The 17,241-nt window shown below is 43.7% G+C and overlaps 1 protein-coding gene across 3 annotated transcripts in view; it reads left to right on the plus strand.

The window, feature by feature from the left end:
* LOC124120179 (sortilin-related receptor-like) overlaps nt 1–17,241 on the plus strand; it is a 63,507-nt gene that overhangs the window by 44,838 nt on the left and 1,428 nt on the right. For 2 of the 3 annotated variants that reach the window (XM_048398191.1, XM_048398193.1), the window contains 7 exons: nt 1,990–2,223; nt 3,039–3,194; nt 5,522–5,668; nt 7,600–7,725; nt 11,646–11,780; nt 12,045–12,197; nt 13,263–13,371. In XM_048398191.1, coding sequence (XP_048254148.1) covers nt 1,990–2,223; nt 3,039–3,194; nt 5,522–5,668; nt 7,600–7,725; nt 11,646–11,780; nt 12,045–12,197; nt 13,263–13,371 — 1,060 coding nt within the window. Of the gene's footprint in view, nt 1–1,989; nt 2,224–3,038; nt 3,195–5,521; nt 5,669–7,599; nt 7,726–11,645; nt 11,781–12,044; nt 12,198–13,262; nt 13,372–15,548; nt 16,802–17,241 lie in introns of those variants that run through there. The other variant, XM_048398192.1, reaches the window with a different exon arrangement.

Consider the following 17,241-nt stretch of genomic DNA (forward strand, 5'->3'; position numbering starts at 1 on the left):
ATGTATGTCCATGTTGGCAAATGTCATCAAAGGTCAAGGTCACAATCACGATATAGAAAAATGTATGTCAATGTTGGCAAATGTCATCAAAGGTCAAGGTCACAATCATGATATAGAAAAATGAATGTATGTCCATGTTGGCAAATGTCATCAGAGGTCAAGGTCACAATCACGATATAGAAAAATGTGTGTATGTCCATGTTGGCAAATGTCATCAGAGGTCAAGGTCACAATCACGATATGGAAAAATGTGTGTATGTCCATGTTGGCAAATGTCATCAGAGGTCAAGGTCACAATCACGATATAGAAAAATGTATGTCCATGTTGGCAAATGTCATCAGAGGTCAAGGTCACAATCACGATATAGAAAAATGTGTGTATGTCCATGTCACATTTTAAACTTGGTATGGGAGAGTCAGCGTTCAGGTTTTTGTAAAACATGTTTATATCATTGTCTGATTTTGAGGCAGGCTACCTCTTCATCCATGAGGCTCATCTCAGTGTTTGTATACAAGTTGTACCAGATCTAATGAACCCGCCAAGATCCGGGGTAGAATAGGTCTTCAGCAACCCATGCTTGTCGTAAAAGGCGACTATGCTTGTCGTAAGAGGCGACTAACGGGATTGGGTTGTCAGGCTCGCTGACTTGGTTGATGCATGTCATCATGTCTCAGTTGTGTAGATCGATGCTCATGATGTCAATTTCACTGGATTGTCTGGACCAGATTTGATTATTTACAATCCATACTCATATAGCTGAAATATTGCTGAGAGTGGCGTTAAACAACAAACAAAACAAGATGTAAGGTGGACGAAATTATTTCAATTAAGCTTTTGCAAAATAGGGATCCTTGCTATAGTCATGATAGTATTTTGAATATTTGGAGGTCATGTGAGTCCTATGTTTTGACACTGGAACTCAAGTTTTTTATTTGTGTGTCCGGTCAGCCGCTGTTAAACAACAAACAAACAAAACTTGCTCCCTTGATATGTGCTGTCTGACTGTGAGACTTGGCTTCTAGCTCCATGCCAGTGTGGCGTTAAACATCAAACAAACAAAACTTGCTCACTTGATATGTGCTGTCTGATTGTGAGACTTGACCTCCAGCTCCGTGTCAGACCCTTGAAGATTCCGGGGTAGAATAGGTCTTCAGCAACCCATGCTTGTCGTAAAAGGCGACTATGCTTATCGTAAGAGGCGACTAACGGGATTGGGTTGTCAGGCTCGCTGACTTGGTTGATGCATGTCATCGTATCACAATTGCGTGCATTGATGCTCATGATATCAATCACTGGATTGTCTGGTCCAGACTCGATTATTTACAGACGCCGTCATATAGCTGGAATATTGCTGAGTTCGGCGTTAAACTACAAATCAATCAATCAATCCAGCTCCGTGTCAGAGCAGCGTTAAACATCAAACAAACAAAACTTGCTCCCTTGATATGTGCTGTCTGATTGTGAGACTTGACTTCCAGCTCCGTGTCAGAGCAGCGTTAAACATCAAACAAACAAAACTTGCTCCCTTGATATGTGCTGTCTGACTGTGAGACTTGACTTCCAGCTCCGTGTCAGAGCAGCGTTAAACATCAAACAAACAAAACTTGCTCCCTTGATACTTCTGTCTGACTGTGAGACTTGACTTCCAGCTCCGTGTCAGAGCAGCGTTAAACATCAAACAAACAAAACTTGCTCACTTGATAATTCTGTCTGACTGTGAGACTTGACTTCCAGCTCCGTGTCAGTGCAGCGTTAAACAACAAACAAACAAAACTTGCTCCCTTGATATGTGCTGTCTGACTGTGAGACTTGACTTCCAGCTGTGTCAGAGCAGCGTTAAACAACAAACAAACAAAACTTGCTCCCTTGATAATTCTGTCTGACTGTGAGACTTGACTTCCAGCTCCGTGTCAGAGCAGCGTTAAACAACAAACAAACAAAACTTGCTCCCTTGATAATTCTGTCTAACTGTGAGACTTGACTTCCAGCTCCGTGCCAGGCGTGGGAGAGAAGTTGCAGCAGCGGCGAGTGCATCAGCTCACAGGCCCACTGTAACGGGGTGTTCGACTGCCTGGACCACACTGACGAACAGAACTGCACCAGTTTGACCTGCCCCCCCTGGCGCCACCTGTGTGCCTCGGGCAACCAGTGCGTCTTCCTCACCTGGCTATGTGATGGGGAGAAGGACTGCTCTGATGGCAGCGATGAAGACCACTGCACAGGTAAGACTGCTACTACTTGCATACAGATACATATAGAATACTAAACGAGCTCCCATGTAATACCAATTTTATGAAACAAGTGAATAGTTCTGGTATCTGACGAGCTCACCACTCGATGCGAGAAACATGATATTTCATGAGACACATTGAATATGCCCTACATATTTGCTTAAATTTAACTTTCTGCCCTCTTTGTTTGTCTTAAAACTTTAAGGACCCGTGAAGATCCTATGCTTGTCGTAATAGACAACTAATGGGATCGGTGCAAGTCATCAATTCCAATTGTGAGGATCACTGGATTGTCTGGTTCAGACTCGATTATTTCAGACTGCCGGCGTCAAACAACAAACAAAACGTTATAACTTTAAATCTGTCCTCTTATGTGATGAGTGGACTTTTGTGGCCCAGTCGTCTGAGGAGTCGCAATTCGCTGATTGGAGTTGCGTCCCTTGGGCACACCAGAAACCTGTGATCATGGGTTTTGAATCCCTGTTTGCCCCCCTTATGTTTCTAGGTTGGCCAGCACCATACCCGTCCTTGTAAGGTAAACCAAAGTGGTAAACGTCTGAGAGACCTGCGTCACTTCGGGCTTTCCTCCTCTATCAAACTGACACACTGGAATACTAAGTCTGCCCTTCAGGAACCAGGAACTTATTTTAACCATGCCATTACAATTTTGAACATTCATTGTCCATTGGCATTTTAGGAAATGTTCTTTGTAAGTCTTCCCTTCAGGAACCAGGAACTTATTTTAACCATGCCATGACTCAGATACCATGTTATTTTTAACACTGATCTACCTGTCCTGTTTGCAGTAAGCACGACCAGTGTCCCAGTTTCGAGACCCACAACAGCCCCGCCGTCGTGCCATGTGTGGCAGTTCCATTGCAACAACAACTTCTGCATCTGGCATGGGTCCCGATGTGACGGCTTCAACGACTGCGGAGACAACTCGGACGAAGTGGATTGTGGTGAGTGTTAGTGGGTGGACTGGTCAGCCTCAGGGGTGGGTGTATCTAGGATCCTACACCAAGTGCCCTTGGCAGGAACATTAGGAATTATCATTATACCCCGCCATGAAGTGTCTGTCAATCCTTCCATCTGTCACGTTTCATTTCTGGAGAAGAACTAAAAAACCATTAGAGATATCTTTACCAAACTTGGCACATAGACAGGTCTAGTCGTGAACTGTGCCCTTTGATAGTTTGGGATTTTTGAAATATTAATTTTGAGTTTCCGTGGCAACGATTTTGATTTAGACTGAGATGGCGGAGATGCTCCTTTCCGGAGCAGATCTTGAAAACAGTACAATATTCTTGCCTTGATATGAGTATTTCATGCTTGATTTGTTGAAACTAGTTCTTGTTTTCCTCAACTTTATTTTAAAATTGCAGTCAGTGTGCTAATGTAAAACTAAGCGTTAAGGCCATTTCCTTGGCATCTTCCCGAGGCAAGTGTTTCCACTAACCTATATCAAAGCCGAGTTTCTACCCTTGCCACATCAAGGCAACATTTCTTGGCTGGACCCTGGCGCCACCTCGCGGAGATCACGAGTTGTGCCCCCTCGGATCGCTGTTCTTATCTCATATAGCTTTACAAAGAAGGCGCTGCCATTGTAGGCCACAGCCTCGTCGATCAGATAACGAAAACATTCGCGATTTCATCCCCGACACAAATACAAAGGCAATCGTTGGGGGATTTAAAAGATAAAAAAGACATAATCGTGTCGACAAAGACAGGCAGCGGTAAATCACACGAAGGTGTACCAGTCGTGGATGTTGGTTTTGTGAATCGTTTTCTGATTGAACTATCGATATGTGTGATAGTCCAATCATATTTAGCACTGTAAATTCAGCTTGATGTTGCAAGGGTGGAAACAAGACTTTGATAAAAAGACTAGTGGACGCTCTTGCCTCGGGAAGATGCTTTCTTGGTCCTGTTATGAGTGATATACAAGTTATCTCTACAAAACCATAACATTATTTACAATACCGTAGTCGGCATAATAAGCGCCCAGGGCACTCTAAAAATTAGAAAAAGGGGGCTCTTATTATGCTTATTAAAATATAATTTTGGTGAGAAAAAAAATTAGAGTGGAAAGATCGTAAATTTCATGGCCTAAATGATACAAAAGAAAAGTCTATCCCTATTATGCACGACAGATATATTTTCCAGAATTTAATTGCCCATAATTATGGGTGCATATAACACACGAGTGCGTATTATACACGAATAAATAAGTCTTTGATCATTGTACATTGATCAATTGGAAGGGGTGCTAATTGTGATTGTTCACTAGCCACTATATTAGCAAATATCGCAGTGGGCGCTTATTAGAGCGGGGCGCTTATTGCATTGAATACAGTAACTATGTTTACATGAAATGGGAAATTTCCATTCACATTTTAGAATTCACAATCGCTGCAGTCTCCGGGCCTAAAATAGACCCAGACTTTGACCATGCACACCAATTCATTACCTTTACTTTTTCTTGTTAAAACTTGGAAGGATCATGATAGAAAACTTTAAACATTAAATGCAATATGGTCACGATGGCAAGGAGAATATCAAATGGTGAACCCGTTCATCTGGCTGACCATAAGCTGTAACTGAGTGAGGGAGCACGGGTGGCCCAGTCGTCTAAGGCGCCATGATTCACTGTGCAGAGTTGCGTCCCTTGGGCACGCCACAAGCCCATGATTGTGGGTACGAATCCCGGGTCACCCCGATTATGTTTCTAGGTTTGTCAGCACCATACCCGTACTCGTGGATTTCACTGAAGTGGTAAATGTCTGAGATCTGCATCACTTCGGGCTTTCCTCCCACATTAAGCTGACACGCCGCGATATAACTGGAATATTGTTAAAAGCGGTGTTAAACCCAACTCACTCGCTCACTCGGACTTTCCTCCCACATTAAGCTGACACACCGTGATATAACTGGAATACTGTTAAAAGCGGTGTCAAACCCAACTCACTCAGGCTTTCCTCCCACATTAAGCTGACACACCGTGATATAACTGGAATACTGTTAAAAGCGGTGTCAAACCCAACTCACTCACTCACTCACTCAGGCTTTCCTCCCACATTAAGCTGACACGCCATGATATAACTGGAATACTGTTAAAAGCGGCGTCAAACCCAACTCACTCACTCACTCACTCACTCACTCGGGCTTTCCTCCCACCTTAAGCTGACACACCATGAGCTTAATACTGGAATACTGTTAAAAGCGGCATTAAACCCAACTCACTCACTCACTCACTGACTGTAACTGAGAGGATGTTTGATGATGGCAGGGGACCGAGTCAGCACGACGACATCGCCAAGGCCAGGCACCTGCAACTACTATCAGTGGACGTGTAACAGTGGCCAGTGCATCAACGCAGGCCAGCGCTGTGACAACACGACCGACTGCTGGGATGGCAGCGATGAAATCAGCTGTGGTGAGTTCGTTTCTCGTACAATAAAACACTGCAGGGAGCATAAACCAGGGAGCAGACAAACCATGATCATGAGTCCTTTATTTCTTATTGCTCATAGACCCGTCAAGATTCCGGGGTAGAATAGGTCTTCAGCAACCCATGCTTGCCGTAAAAAGTGACTATGCTTGTCGTAAAAGGCGACTAACGGGATCGGGTGGTCAGGCTTGCTGACTTGGTTTGATGCATGCCATCGATCCCAATTGCGTGGATCGATGCCCATGATATCAATCACTGGATTGTCTGGTCCAGACTCGATTATTTTACAGACCGCCGTCATATAGCTGGAATATTGCTCAGTGCAGCGTTAAACAACAAACCAACCAACCAAATTATTGCATATATAACATATCAATATTATGTTCAGCCTCTAAGGATGATGATTAAATGTACAAGCTTTAAAAATATTTTCCCGTATTTACATAATGATGACTCCCTGAATAGAATCCAACCTCGGCAATGTTGGACAAGTCCATATGATGAATAGTGGTGTAAATTTGGTCTTCCGTGCTTATTCTTATAACTTGTACAACAATTATCAGACAGACAGACAGATTTATTTTGTATGTGTGGCCATGAGGCCAATAGTACAATGACATTTTGTCATTTTGTCATATCTCTCCCACTTATGATGCGATTGTTCGGCCATTGCATTTTTCTGTGAACCCCACTAGACACTTCCATCTAAAAAAATAACATGGTCCAATATATGACATCATCAAATTGCGAGCCCATAATCGAATCTCCAGAAATAACGTCATGACAGAACAATCTTTTATCGTGAAATAAACCACGCTTTTTTCTTTGTGTTTTATCACGTAGCTATCTCATATTTTTTCTTTAATCACATACTATAGGGCTTTGACGGGTAACTCGGGACAAGTGGGTCCTGAGTAGGACCGGGATACCCACATGACTACCCAGTCCTGTTAGTCACGTGATATATTGTTTGATGTCAATAACAGTATGACTCCGTAATTAAACTACAAGTTGCTAATGTGAGCATTCCTTCTGACTTGTTTTGGGGCGGTGGGGTAGCCTAGTGGTTAACACGTTCGACAAAGACCCGAGTTCCAGTCCCCACATGGGTACAATGTGTGAAGCCAATTGCTGGTGTCCCCGCCGTGATATTGCTGGAATATTGCTAAAAGCGACGTAAAACTATACTCACTCACTCTGACTTGTTTGATTCAAGAGTAAAGATAAATCTTCAGACAGCTTCAGTATACATCGTGAGATTGTTTTATACGTGTATCTAAATAGTTCTTGCCAGGGCTCTGGTAAAACAATTCCCAATTGGACATTTTGTGCCCAACTCTCGAGACCTACAGTGGATACCCGGGTGGGGTTGGGTATTTTGGGGTCGGGTAATTGGGGGTCGGATACCTGGGGGTTGGGTACCTGGGTGTCGTGTACCTGGGGGGTAAATTTGGTCTCGTCCCAGCCCTATAGCACTCTGCAATAATCAAGCTCTGTGATGGCAGGGTTAGAACATAATCTGAATTGTGCTTTTAGCGGCAGCTTGTTATGATTTTGGGAATGGTTTTGTTGCTTTTAATTATTCGATCCCACTATACACCTTGTCAGCTCCGACTCAGATTTAAACCAGACTGTACCAGGACATGTTATATCACAGCGAGTCAACCGCCTTCGTGGTCTAGTGGTAGAGCGTCCGCCTGGAGAGCAGAAGGTCTGGGGTTCTATCCCCGGCCGCGTCATACCAAAAGACATTAAAAGATGGTACTTGTTGTTACCCTGTCTGGCGCTCGGCATTAAGGGGCTAAAACTAGGACTGGTCGGCTCGGAGTCAGTATACTGTGTCTGAGTGGGGTATTCATGTTAAACTGCAGCCAATGGCAGTGTGTTGTTTTCATTCTTGTTGCTTTGTGTTTCAGAGTCAACGTGTGGCGCCACCGAGTTCCTTTGCTACAAGTCTACCTTACCACCTAACTGCATCAGGAACTCGTGGGTGTGTGACGGCATGAACGACTGCCAGGGCGGGGAGGATGAGAGAAACTGCAGTGAGTATGCTGAACCAACTGGACACTTGAGTTCAATGTTACCAGCACAGCAGCTTAGAGGAACAAATGCACTGCACACATCCCCCGTACAAGGGAGACAATCTCATTAAAATCAGATCTTAGTTCTCGCTACCGCTAAGATCTGAAGACATTCCGTAAGGGGTCACGTCAGAACGACCTTTCATCCAACCAATCAGTGAATCGCTTACCAGATTATGAAAGTGATAGTCGGAATGTCATTTCTAATCATGCAATCTCGAAAACTTTAAAACATGGGGTATTCCGAACGATAGTTACGGGTTTTACAACTGAATCCTTACAATCTAGACCATCTATTAGCCATTCCAGAATGTTTTTTGTTCAGGTTTCAAATTTGTAATCGAGAATTTGTCAAATTGTTTCCAAGCGTAGTCGCAATTTTGAAATTTGTGCCGTAAAGCATGAGAAAGCTGCCTTCTAATTGGTCATTCCATTGGTAGGTCAAAGTTTGTGCAAGGTCGGTCTGACGTGACCCACAATGGGATGTCCTCAGATCTTTGTTTAGCGGAAGCGAGAACTAAGATCTGATTTTAATGAGATTGCAATGGAGATGGATTCTTCTGTAGCGCTTACAACCTTAACAGGGGCGGTCGGGTAGCCTAGTGGTTAAAGCGTTGGCTCGTCACGCCGAAGACCCGGGTTCGATTCCCGACATGGGTACAATGTGTGAAGCCCATTTCTGGTGTCCCCCGCCGTGATATTGCTGGAATATTGCTAAAAGCGGCGTAAAACCATACTCACTCACTCACTCACTACAACCTTAACTGTCCATGTAATAAATATGTGTGAAACGACACATAGGTCACAAGACGATACATATGACAAAACCAGCGTTCGAAATACCTGCCTGCCCGACCGTCCGAGACGGGTTGATTTTAACTCAGGCTGCCAGATTTTTAAATCCCCCTGCCCTACAGTCCGGTTATATATTTCATAGGTGAAAATATTCTAAATATTTCCTGATGATAAGCATTAATTCACATGTAAAGTTGAATGATAAAATGTAACCAAAAAGAAACCCCGTTACCTTTTAGACAACCTAACATTTAGGCCCTATTTAGGAATAAGGATATTTGCATCATGTATTCTAGGATATTAAATACAAATCTGACCTAAAAAGTGTTTGCTATTTCTTTTCTTGCATTACTTCATGTTCAATGAATTCGATTTAAAGTTTTAATTAAATTATCCTGAGAAACATATGATTATAGTGGGCAGGCAGGTTTTGGTCAGGGCGGGCAAGTATTTCAGCTAGCCAGTCCTGTGGTCTGGCTGAAATTTTTGGGAGTTTCATACCCTGACAATACATAGTTCACGATACGATGCGTATCACGATACATAGGTCACAATATGATACTATCACAATACATAGGTCACGATACGATACGTATCACAATACATAGGTCACAATGAGATACGTATCACAATACATAGGTCACGATACGATACGTATCACAATACATAGTTCACGATATGACACATCACGATACATAAGTCACGATATGATACGTATCACATAACACAGGTCACGATATGATACATATCACATTACATATTTACGTCAAATCGCATAGTAACTTCTTGATAATAGCTATTACAAATCAGGTTCAAAAGGAAAAGCTAGCTGTAGATACATGTTCGTATTGACTATTTTTAGTGAACTTGAAATGCTAATTACAACACATTTTCCTGTATCTGAATGATGAAAACACTAGGGGTCATTCAAAAAGTAGAAAGTTATTTTTTTCAGCAAGAGTATCCTCTTGTATCGATACGATATAAATGTATCGTGTATGATATTGTCACATGAGGTGAGGTGAGGTGAAATTGGGTTTAACGTCGCGTCCAAGATTATTGCACTTATATAGCGACGTGCATGCACGTGTATGTGTGTGTGTGTGGCTGCTTGTACTAGTCCGGACTGATGCCCATTTATAGTGCTAGCTCACTGAGATACCATGCCGCAGTTTAACATGAATACCCCACTCAGACACAGTATACTGACTCCGAGCCGACCAGTCCTTGTTTTAGCCCCTTAATGCCGAGCGCCAGACAGGGTAACAACAAGTACAATCTTTTGAACGTCTTTTTGTATGACGCGGCCCGGGATCGAACCCTGGACCTTCCGCTCTCCGGGCGGACGCTCTACCACAAGACCATGGAGGCATTCTATTGTCACATAAAAAATTTCGAACACTGGTGCACAGATGTATCATTTCACCCCCAGTAATAAATTGTGCAGAAAGTGCTTGAAAAACAGTTATGCTTACAATGTTCCTGGTGGCTTTTTAAGCTGCCCGTCATTGTGGACAGCCGTGGTCTTGTGGTAGAGCGTCCGCCCAGAGAGCGGAAGGTCCAGGGTTCGATCCCGGGCCGCATCATACAAAAAGGCGTTAAAAGATTGTACTTGTTGTTACCCTGTCTGGCGCTCGGCATTAAGGGGCTAAAACAAGGACTGGTCGGCTCGGAGTCAGTATACTGTGTCTGAGTGGGGTATTCATGTTAAAACTGCGGCATGGTATCTCAGTGAGCTAGCACTATAAATGGGCATCAGTCCGGACTAGTACAAGCAGTCACATACACGTGCATGCACGTCGCTATATAAGTGCAATAATCTTGGACGTGACGTTAAACACACTTTCACCACCTCACCTTGTGGACAGGCAACTCGATAAATTATCAGTCCCTCCTAAATTTTGTCAGTCCCAACTTTTAACAAATATTAAAAAACATATGAAAATTATTGGGTTTTAATTCTTTCAACGTCATGTTCAGTGCAAACATGTCATGTCTGAAGGAACTTAGTTAGATCTTTATGTCATTCACCAAAACTTCAGTCACAAGTTTCTCTTCTTCTTTTTTAATATTTTGAGACAAAGTCGCCACAAATGGACATTTAACCTAGAAATAGACCAGGGGAAACCCTGATGGTAACAGACAAGCTGACTTTGTTCGAAAAATGTACTTATATGAATATCACTGATGTTTTGTTCAACAACAAAGACATATAAGGTGCTTTATTTCGGACTGGCAGTCACATGAATTACTGGTCCAAGCCTAATTTTACCGGTAAAAAACTTACCGGTAAACGGGAACGCTGTGCTTAAGACTTGTGGAAAGAAAGAAACTGTCTGCCACTTAAAATACATAGTTGCAAGATGGGTTTTATTTGAAATTGGAAAATAATTTTTAGGCTCATATATTGTCGGATCATAGGTTTTCGGACAACATACCTTTTCTGACGGCCATGTTTATGGCGACTACTTGTGCTGTAACGGGGGTATAGCATCACACAGACATTATAAATACTCTGATTATGGCATCTTCTTAAGAGAATGTCTTTTAAATATGAATGAAATGTTTTACAGTTGTTCATGTGATTAGAGAGAACGCAATGAATGTTTCCTCAGCGTCTGAAAACCAATAACATAGGGATAATTAAAAATATATCTGGTTTTGCATCAGTGGCTAAAACAATATCCTAGCTCCATACCAAATCTGGGGGCACGGGTGGCCCAGTCGTCTTAGGCGCATGATTCGCTGTGCAGAGTTGCGTCCCTTGGGCACGCCAGAAACCTATGATTGTGGGGTTGAATCCCGGTTCTCCCCGATTATGTTTCTAGGTTTGTCAGCACCATACCCGTGCTCGTGGGTTTCACCGAAGAAGTAAACGTCTGAGACCTGCATCACTTCGGGCTTTCCTCCCACATTAAGCTGGCACGCCGTGATATGACTGGAATACTGTTAAAAGTGGCGTTAAACCCAACTCACTCACTCACTCACTCACTCACTCACCAATACAAAATCCCAGCCCTTGATGTCACAAGCACTGATGTCAGCCGAGGTATTTTTCACAGCGTCCTGTTTCTCAATTGTTGCAGGTGGGTTGGCGTGCACTCCTGACCATTTCAAGTGTACATACTCCTACGGCTGTATCCCTCAACAGCAAGTGTGTGACGGAACTGTCGACTGTTCGGATAGCTCTGATGAGAGAGGCTGTGATACCAACGCAACAAGTGAGCTCAACAACCTTGTTCTTTAATACACACACACAAGTCTTGCATGTCCCGTGTTTGCAGAGAAAATATTCGTTTTTTTCACATGATCTGCAAACCTTTTGATTTCTCACTCACTCATCCCATTTAGACTGATATATTCACTCATTCATCCCACTAAACTGATATTTTACTCCCTCCCTCCATCCTTCCACTTTAACTGAAATGTTTTTCAATCAATCAATCAATCAATCAATCAATCCATCAATGCATCCTTTCCTCCAGTGAGTCCCATCCCGCCAGGGAACCGTTGCCAGCAGCCTGACAAGTTCTTCCAGTGCCCCCAGGAGGAAACCTGCATCCTTTGGCTGTACGTGTGTGATGGAAAGACCGACTGCATGGACCGGGCCGACGAGAACCTTCCCATGTGTGCCGCAGGTACGTTCTAGGATACAACTGCAACATTTCATTATACAGGACCGCTTCTTGGTCTAGTGGATAGAGCGTCTGTCTGAAGGGCAGAAGGTAGATGGTTCAATCCCTGTCTGTGTCTTACCAAAAGACATGAAGAGGGCTGAAAGGACTGATCAGCTCGGACACAGACACACACTCACAGACACTCACACACAAAGACACTCACACACACCAGACAGACACACATACATACACCACACACACACACACACACACACACATACAACACACAGACACATACATACAACACACATACTCACACCAGACACACACACACACAGACACTCACACACACAGACACACACACACCAGACAGACACACATACATACACCACACACACACACACACACACAGACACACACACACACCAGACACACACACACACACACACACCAGACACACACACATACATACACCACACACACACACACACACACATACAACACACAGACACATACACACACACACACACACACACACACACACACCAGACACACACAGACACACACACACCAGACAGACACACATACATACACCACACACAGACACATACATACAACACACACACTCACACCAGACACATACACACACAGACACACACACACACACACACACAAGACAGACACACATACATACACCACACACACACACATACAACACACAGACACACACACACACCAGACAGACACACATACATACACCACACACACACACACACACACACCCCAGACAGACATACATACATACACCACACAGACGCACACACACACCAGACACACATACACAGATGCACACACACACACACACACACACACTGATGATTTTTTATAAGGGGTCAGATGTTTATCAGTACTTGTCATATCAGTGCTTCATGTATGAGGAGGCAGCTGTTCACCAGTACTTGTTATAACGGTTCTTTATCTATGGGTACCCCAGTGTTTATTAGTACTTGTTAAATAACAGATCTTTATCTATAAAGAGTCAGCTGTTTATAAATACTAACTGTCACTGTGTGGTATCTGTTACAGCAGCCAACCGTTTGTCAGTATCAGCCATTGCTTTGAATGACAGCATCACGGTCACCTGGAATTCCAGAATCAAACCATCATCAGGAACACAGTATATCATCACTTGTCTGTAAGTACCCAGTATATCATCACTTGTCTGTAAGTACAGGCAGGGACCCAGTATATCATCACTTGTCTGTAAGTACCCAGTATATCATCACTTGTCTGTAAATACCCAGTATATCATCACTTGTCTCTAAGTACCCAGTATATCATCACTTGTCTGTAAGTACCCAGTATATCATCACTTGTCTGGAAGTACCCAGTATATCATCACTTGTCTGTAAGTACCCAGTATATCATCCCTTGTCTGTAAGTACCAATTATATCATCACTTGTCTGTAAGTACAGAAACCCAGTATATCATCACTTGTCTGTAAGTACAGAAACCCAGTATATCATCACTTGTCTGTAAGTACAGAAACCCAGTATATCATCACTTGTCTGTAAGTACAGAAACCCAGTATATCATCACTTGTCTGTAAGTACCCAGTATATCATCACTTGTCTGGAAGTACCCAGTATATCATCACTTGTCTGTAAGTACAGAAACCCAGTATATCATCACTTGTCTGTAAGTACAGAAACCCAGTATATCATCACTTGTCTGTAAGTACAGAAACCCAGTATATCATCACTTGCCTGTAAGTACAGGCAGGTACCCAGTATATCATCACTTGTCTGTAAGTACAGAAACCCAGTATATCATCACTTGTCTGTAAGTACAGAAACCCAGTATATCATCACTTGTCTGTAAGTACAGGCAGGTACCCAGTATATCATCACTTGTCTGTAAGTACAGGCAGGGACCCAGTATATCATCACTTGTCTGTAAGTACAGGCAGGTACCCAGTATATCATCACTTGTCTGTAAATACAGGCAGGGACCCAGTGTATCATCACTTGTCTGTAAGTACAGAAACCCAGTATATCATCACTTGTCTGTAAGTACAGAGACCCAGTATATCATCACTTGTCTGTAAGTACAGAAACCCAGTATATCATCACTTGTCTATAAATACAGGCAGGGACCCAGTGTATCATCACTTGTCTGTAAGTACAGGCAGGGACCCAGTATATCATCACTTGTCTGTAAGTACAGGCAGGGACCCAGTATATCATCACTTGTCTGTAAATACAGGCAGGTACCCAGTATATCATCACTTGTCTATAAATACAGGCAGGGACCCAGTGTATCATCACTTGTCTGTAAATACAGGCAGGGACCCAGTGTATCATCACTTGTCTGTAAATACAGGCAGGGACCCAGTGTATCATCACTTGTCTGTAAATACAGGCAGGTACCCAGTATATCATCACTTGTCTGTAAGTACAGGCAGGTACCCAGTATATCATCACTTGTCTGTAAGTACAGAAACCCAGTATATCATCACTTGTCTGTAAGTACAGAAACCCAGTATATCATCACTTGTCTGTAAATACAGGCAGAAACCCAGTATATCATCACTTGTCTGTAAGAACAGGCAGGTACCCAGTATATCATCACTTGTCTGTAAGTACAGGCAGGGACCCAGTGTATCATCACTTGTCTGTAAGTACAGAAACCCAGTATATCATCACTTGTCTGTAAGTACAGGCAGGTACCCAGTATATCATCACTTGTCTGTAAGTACAGAAACCCAGTATATCATCACTTGTCTGTAAGTACAGAAACCCAGTATATCATCACTTGTCTGTAAGTACAGTCAGGTACCCAGTATATCATCACTTGTCTGTAAGTACAGAAACCCAGTATATCATCACTTGTCTGTAAGTACAGTCAGGTACCCAGTATATCATCACTTGTCTGTAAATACAGGCAGGTACCCAGTATATCATCACTTGTCTGTAAGTACAATCATTTGTCTGGATATTATTATTATCTTGAATGCACTGATATCTAAAAGTTACGTCATGGTCCCGCTAGGTTCAACATAACAGGTTTCAACTGTATGTTGAAAGATTATGCAAGGATATCAAAGTCCTAGAACGTGCATAGTTGCGTCCCTTTGGCACGCCAGAAAACCTATGATTGTGGGTTCGAACTCCGGTTCGCCCGATTATGTTTCAAGGTTTGTACCCGTGCTCGTGCTCGTGGGTTTCACCGAGGTGGTAAACGTCTGAGACCTGCATCACTTCGGGCTTTCCTCCCACATTAAGCTGACACGCCGTGATATGACTGGAATACTGTTAAAAGCGTTAAACCCAACTCACTCACTCACTCATGTGGTACATTCTGTGTTCCAGTGACACAACTGACAGTAACAATTGGGTGAATCGCACAGTGGCCGATGTGCAACACTTCACTCTGCAGCACCTGCAGCCTGTCACAACCTACAAAGTGGCCGTAAACCCAACTCACTCACTCACTCACTCACTCACTCACTCACTCACTCATGTGGTACATTCTGTGTTCCAGTGACACAACTGACAGTAACAATTGGGTGAATCGCACAGTGGCCGATGTGCAACACTTCACTCTGCAGCACCTGCAGCCTGTCACAACCTACAAAGTGGCCGTAAACCCAACTCACTCACTCACTCACTCATGTGGTACATTCTGTGTTCCAGTGACACAACTGACAGTAACAATTGGGTGAATCGCACAGTGGCCGATGTGCAACACTTCACTCTGCAGCACCTGCAGCCTGTCACAACCTACAAAGTGGCCGTAAACCCAACTCACTCACTCACTCACTCACTCACTCACTCATGTGGTACATTCTGTGTTCCAGTGACACAACTGACAGTAACAATTGGGTGAATCGCACAGTGGCCGATGTGCAACACTTCACTCTGCAGCACCTGCAGCCTGTCACAACCTACAAAGTGGCCGTAAACCCAACTCACTCACTCACTCACTCACTCACTCACTCACTCACTCATGTGGTACATTCTGTGTTCCAGTGACACAACTGACAGTAACAATTGGGTGAATCGCACAGTGGCCGATGTGCAACACTTCACTCTGCAGCACCTGCAGCCCGTCACAACCTACAAAGTGGCCGTAAACCCAACTCACTCACTCACTCACTCACTCACTCACTCACTCACTCATGTGGTACATTCTGTGTTCCAGTGACACAACTGACAGTAACAATTGGGTGAATCGAACAGTGGCCGATGTGCAACACTTCACTCTGCAGCACCTGCAGCCCGTCACAACCTACAAAGTGGCCGTAAACCCAACTCACTCACTCACTCACTCATGTGGTACATTCTGTGTTCCAGTGACACAACTGACAGTAACAATTGGGTGAATCGCACAGTGGCCGATGTGCAACACTTCACTCTGCAGCACCTGCAGCCTGTCACAACCTACAAAGTGGCCGTAAACCCAACTCACTCACTCACTCACTCATGTGGTACATTCTGTGTTCCAGTGATACAACTGACAGTAACAATTGGGTGAATCGCACAGTGGCCGATGTGCAACACTTCACTCTGCAGCACCTACAGCCCGTCACAACCTACAAAGTGGCCGTAAACCTAACTCACTCACTCACTCACTCACTCACTCACTCACTCACTCACTCACTCACTCACTCACTCACTCATGTGGTACATTCTGTGTTCCAGTGATACAACTGACAGTAACAATTGGGTGAATCGCACAGTGGCCGATGTGCAACACTTCACTCTGCAGCACCTGCAGCCCGTCACAACCTACAAAGTGGCCGTAAACCTAACTCACTCACTCACTCACTCACTCAATCACTCACTCAATCACTCATGTGGTACATTCTGTGTTCCAGCGACACAACTGACAGTAACAATTGGGTGAATCGAACAGTGGCCGATATGCAACACTTCACTCTGCAGCACCTGCAGCCCGTCACAACCTACAAAGTGGCCGTAAACCCAACTCACTCACTCACTCACTCACTCACTCACTCATGTGGTACATTCTGTGTTCCAGTGACACAACTGACAGTAACAA

Source organism: Haliotis rufescens, unplaced genomic scaffold, assembly GCF_023055435.1.
Source record: "Haliotis rufescens isolate VD_foot unplaced genomic scaffold, xgHalRufe1.0.p SCAF_18, whole genome shotgun sequence".
Lineage (NCBI taxonomy): Eukaryota > Metazoa > Mollusca > Gastropoda > Lepetellida > Haliotidae > Haliotis > Haliotis rufescens.